Below are 5,584 nucleotides of genomic sequence, written 5' to 3' on the forward strand. Positions count from 1 at the left end.
ACGGAGTCTTGCTCTGTTGCCCAGGCTGGAGTGCAATAGCGCCGTCTCGGCTTACTGCAACCTCCACCTCCCGGGCTCAAGCAATTCTCCTGCCTTAGCCTCCTGAGTAGCTGGGATTACGGGCACACGCCACCATGCCCAGCTAATTTTTGTATTTTTAGCAGAGACAGGGTTTCACAATGTTGGTCAGGCTGGTCTCAAACTCCTAACCTCGTGATCTGCCTGCCTTGGCCTCCCAAAGTGCTGGGATTACAGGCATGAGCCACTGCACCCCGTGAGTGATGTGATTTTAGAAGGTTTTCTCATGACCCACTGATAGCATTTTCAACTGCTAAAGTTAAATGTTGCCATGTGATTGAACTATCATGTGGGCCTCCCTCAAACTTTCCCTTTTAGTTCTTGGTAGGCTGTGAGGGAACTAGAGGAAGACTTTCAACCATAGCAGGAGAGGAGGAAAAGTAAACACTAAAAGGAAAACAAGACCCAAATAATGTAAGACATTAGGGAGTAAATATAAAACTAAGTATTTTTTTAATCTTAAAGTATTATTAGTATTATGACAAGGGACTTTAGAATTATTTTTTATTTTTAGATTCTGATGCTCTAACAGCTATGCAACTCCCTAAAATGTTTCTATGATTCTTTATAGAAAGAGATTCTTCTATTGTTGGAAAATTAAGCTTAGAGTTAGTATACTGGAATTCTCACCTGCAAACCCCAGTTTAGGTTATATGATATAGTGGCTAAGAACAAGTTTTTGTGCTAGAAGCACTAAGATCCTAAGTTTAAACCATGGCTCTAGCACATAATAAGCTTTATGATTTAGGGCTATTTATTAAACTTATGTGAGCCTCATTTTCCCCATTTTTAAAAGGGAGTAATAGGCCAGGCGCGGAGGCTCATGCCTGTAATCCCAGCATTTTGGGAGGCCGAGGCAGGTGGGTCACGAGGTCAGGAGTTCAAGACCAGCCTGGCCAACATAGTGAAAACCCATTTCTACCAAAAATACAAAAGTAGCCAGGCATAGTGGTGGGTGCCTGTAATCCCAGCTAATTGGGAAGCTGAGGCAAGGAGAATTGCTTGAACCTGGGAGATGGAGGTTGCAGTGAGCTGAGATCGTGCTATTGCACTCCAGCCCAGGCAACAGTGTGAGACTCCATCTCAAAAACTAATAATAATAATAATAATAATATCTGCCCCAGGGTTGCTAAGAGAAGTAAATGAAATAATACATGTAGGCTGGGTGCGGTGGCTCAAGCCTGTAATCCCAGCACTTTGGGAGGCCAAGATGGGCGGATCACGAGGTCAGGAGTTTGAGACCAGCCTGGCCAATATGGTGAAACCATATCTCTACTAAATATACAAAAATTAGCCGGGCGTGGTGGCGCACGCCTGTAATACCAGCTACTCAGGAGGCTGAGGCAGGAGAATCGCTTGAACCCGGGAGGCGCAGGTTGCAGTGAGCCGACATCGCACCACTGCACTCCAGCATGGGCGACAAAGCGAGACTCTGTCTCAAAACAAAACCAAACCAGTAGGAAATATAAATGAAACAAATTTAAAAAGACCCCTTCAACAGAGTTCGTTCCAGGAATGAACACATTCTGTTCCACGGTCAACCCTCTGCTAGGTAAGCTCCTCCCCTCACCCCAATTTCTTCAGCTGCTGAAAAATTTCCTTCCCACTGCGATCCTTTAAGATCACTGTAGTTATTTCTCCCCAGAGAAAGGAGACAATTTCACTGTCTTCTAATCCAGAATCACATTTCTCTTTAAATAGGTTATCTCTTTCCAATAGCTTGCTTTTCTGATGACAGCAACTTCCCAAGACTTCCCCAGATAGTCCCCATAGGCTCTAGAAGCAGCTGCCACTTTTCTCTAAACACCAATTGCGGCCCTTGGTTCCCAGCCCCCGTCCCTGGAGTCCGTGCTCTCCTCCCCACCACCCTACCCCACCGCTGCCTCAGGCCCTCCCCCCGCGGCGTCTGCAGCTCGTGCTCACCTCGGCCCCTGACAGGAAGGGGTGCGAAGGCCCTGTGATAGTCAGGTAATTGTCATTTCCTCCGGGAAACTGGAAACCAAAAGAAAGCCGCGGGGATAAGTTAGGGGGAGCAGGGAATTAGCTTGGAGCGATGGCTTCTGACCCCGACATTCTGACAACACTCCCCAAACCCCGCTCTCTCTCCTCTCCCGTCAGTCGCCTCTCCACCCGGCTTCCTGTCTCTGCTTCAACCCGGTCGGCCGCGTTCTCTCGCCAGCCTTCTTAGCTATCAGGTTCCTACCTCCATCTTCACACAACCGCTCCCACCGTCTCAGACCCTCATCGCTCCCACCGCCCCCACTGGTCTCGGAACTGCCGTCACTTCCGCAAGGACGTGCGTTTCTCTCTGCTCATTGGAAGGAGCGCCGTGGGGGCTGCAGCGAGTCAGGCGCTGGCCTATCGCCCCCTGGAGCTTGGAGGGATAATGGCATGTAGAAGTACTAGAGGTGTCCCTGGAGGTGGCGTTGGGTACTCCCGACCTAAGGAGGATTTCTGGGGAGAGCAATAGAGACGTGATCTGGGCTAGAGGAGCCGGAGGGGGGGGGGCGGCCGGGAAGAAGAAGAAGAAGATCGGTAGATTGAGTGGCTAGAGGTTGGAGGTAAGTGGCTGTAGAAGTCGGGCGGACCCGGAACCCAGAGGACGCGACATCATGACTTATGCTTATCTCTTCAAGTATATCATCATCGGAGACACAGGTAACCCTCAGGTTGTCAGCCTTCAAGGCTGGGGCGGACGCCCGAAGCTCTCAAATTTGATGGCGGGGGCGGGGCTCACTTTGTGGGCTGGGCGATTCGAGACGGGCGGGGCGGTTCGGGGCGGCCGGGGGCGGGGCTCGGGGAGCCCCCGCTTCTCTGGTCCGGGAAGTCCAGAGACTGGATGGTGTTCCAGCGCTGCGTGACTCTGGGAGCGTGCTTTCTCTTTCAGGTGTGGGGAAGTCATGTCTCCTCCTGCAGTTTACAGATAAGCGGTTCCAGCCTGTCCACGACCTCACAATAGGTAAGTGCATCTACTTGTTCCAGAACAGATGATAAAACCTGACTAGCTAAATTGCTAAAGTGGAAAGTTAGCAGCCTTCAGTGTTCAAAGTAAAAAGTTATCCCTCACTACTTTAAACTAGTCCAAAGTTATGTTAATGAAATGATTAATCAAACGTTGATATGTGGTGAGTAAGTGTAAGGGAGAGTATATAATTGAAAGGTAACTTTTTAGAGTGTGAAGTATAGACTTGTCATATAATTTTTTTTCAAGTACAATTTTTTATGTTTATGGAAAATCCCACGAAAGCGTAACTGCTTATTTGTAAACTCATCTGTGCTTTGCAGTAAATTAATACCAGCCTGACTTTTAAAAAGTAAACACCAATACATGGACATTATTTATATTGGTGAAGAAGCAAATTGAAGAGTCATCCCTGCCTTAGAATTAATAGGCAAATAAAACTAAAAACTTTCCTTTTAAATAAAACAGTGTGTTAACAGTTCCTCAAACGCACTGGGGATCCTGGAAAATATTAACATTTCCCACACATTTGTGATAAGGCATAGCCTGAAGGGGCTTTTCCCCAGTCCAAATAAGCAACATATATGAAACTAGCTTTCTTGCCATGCAAATGCAGTTTCTAAATAAAAATCCTACATCCCCATTCTTACAATATTGCTACTTCCAAGTCCCACCTGTGTGGATATCTGAAGCTACCACTGTTCTAACAGATTTATTTAGAGTCAAATAATTGATGGGGTTAGAAAAGGATTTAGAGGGCAGTATCAACCAAAAGGTGTTTTAAAGGGAATATTGAGTGAATTCTCACTTTGTGATAGGGGCTAATGATACAATGCTTAACAAGGCAACAATGCTTAATTGTTCCTCTGGCAATTATTGGAGATATAAAATGTATTGTTAAAAAAAATTAGGTGGGCGTTGTGGCGTGCGCCTGTAAGGTACATACTGGGGAGGCTGAGATGGGAGAATCACTTGAACTCCGGAGGTGGAGACAGTAGTGAGCCGAGATCGCACCACTGCACTCCAGCCTGGGTGACAGAGCGAGAGACTCCATCTCAAAAAAAAAAAAAAGTATTGTTTCTGAGAACCTATTTCTAAGGCTCTTTTCTTAAAAAAAAAATCTGGAATTACAAAAAAATAAATATTGTTTTAAATAGAGACTAGAGAGTGACAGAGAAAGTGTCAGGAAGCATTTCCAGAATTTTTAGGAGTTTTTTGGAAAAGTTACAAAACTAAATGTTACCTAATCAAATTTAAGCATTAACTGACATTTAAAATTACTCACCCTTTTAAATTTGACTTCTTAATTGGTTTTATTTTCCCATATGTGCTTTTTGGTTACATTCCTGAGGTCATTAGAGCACAATTTTTTAATTCTGGAAGGAAAATGAAGGATCTTAAGAAACACAAAATTAATTGGAGCAAATAGGCAGCAATAATGGAATTAGCGGCATTGAGTTCAGACAAAGGATGGGTATAACACATTGAGGAAAGGCAGGAACCTCCTCCCACTCCACATGGCTGCTGTTCGTGAGAATCACATTCTTTCTCTTGGTCTTTACCAACAGGTGTGGAGTTTGGAGCTCGTATGGTCAACATTGATGGAAAACAAATCAAACTGCAAATCTGGGATACGGTGAGAGTACAAAATAATTTAGTCTCTGACCAACATCCAAGTATAGTAAGAACAGCCGATGCAAAGGAAAGGGGCGATGAGGGTGGGACTAATAGTGGGGATAAAATAGGGGAAAGGTGAAATCAAAGAGATAGAGAAGCTTTTGATTCTATCTATTACAGTTACAAATTCTGGATGCTATATCTTTGTGTTGTAAACTATCCAAGTAGTAGTTTATTCTGTAAAAATAAAATCAAACTATAAATTTATAGCATAGAAAGTAAATGTCTCCTTTTTATACATAAACCCTTTCTCCTTCCCTGTCTTGGTTGCTACTCTAGCAGGGGAATCATTACTGATGATTCCATGTGTATGCTTTCAGACTTTTTCTATGCATTTAGATACAGACATATGAACAGGGAAGTACAGGGAACACAGGTTGTGGAGACCTTTCCATATCCATACATAGAGATCTACTTCATTCCTAGAGATCTACTTAATTCCTTTTAACCACTGTGTAGTCATGGAATGTCAGTAGCATAATTTACATAACCATCCTCCCTTTGATAGAAATTTGGGTTGTTTTCCAATTTTTAATTATTGCAAAATTTCACTGAGCATTCTTTTTTTTTGAGACAGAGTTTTGCTCTTGTCACCCAGGCTGGAGTGCAATGGTGTGATCTTGGCTCTCTGCAACCTCCACCTGCTGGGTTCAAGCAATTCTCCAGTCTCAGCCTCCTGAGTAGCTGGGATTACAGGCACCTACCACCACACCTGGCAATGTTTTTTGTATTTTTATTTTTTTGAGACGGAGTCTTGCTCTGTCATCCGGGCTGGAGTGCAGTGGCATGATCTTGGCTCACTGCAAGCTGCGCCTCCCGGGTTCACACCATTCTCCTGCCTCAGCCTCCTGAGTAGCTGGGACTACA

General features: G+C 44.7%; 1 protein-coding gene across 2 annotated transcripts in view; it reads left to right on the plus strand.

Annotated features, from left to right (window-relative positions):
• RAB2B (RAB2B, member RAS oncogene family) overlaps positions 1 to 5,584 on the plus strand; it is a 28,794-nt gene that overhangs the window by 8,799 nt on the left and 14,411 nt on the right. Inside the window, exons 2-4 of one of the 2 annotated variants that reach the window (XM_011930924.1) lie at positions 2,631 to 2,736; positions 2,966 to 3,037; positions 4,609 to 4,676. In XM_011930924.1, coding sequence (XP_011786314.1) covers positions 2,691 to 2,736; positions 2,966 to 3,037; positions 4,609 to 4,676 — 186 coding nt within the window. In that variant the 5' untranslated portion in view covers positions 2,631 to 2,690. Of the gene's footprint in view, positions 1 to 2,630; positions 2,737 to 2,965; positions 3,038 to 4,608; positions 4,677 to 5,584 lie in introns of those variants that run through there. The other variant, XM_011930925.1, reaches the window with a different exon arrangement.

This window comes from Colobus angolensis, unplaced genomic scaffold, assembly GCF_000951035.1.
Source record: "Colobus angolensis palliatus isolate OR3802 unplaced genomic scaffold, Cang.pa_1.0 Scaffold88, whole genome shotgun sequence".
Taxonomy (NCBI): domain Eukaryota; kingdom Metazoa; phylum Chordata; class Mammalia; order Primates; family Cercopithecidae; genus Colobus; species Colobus angolensis.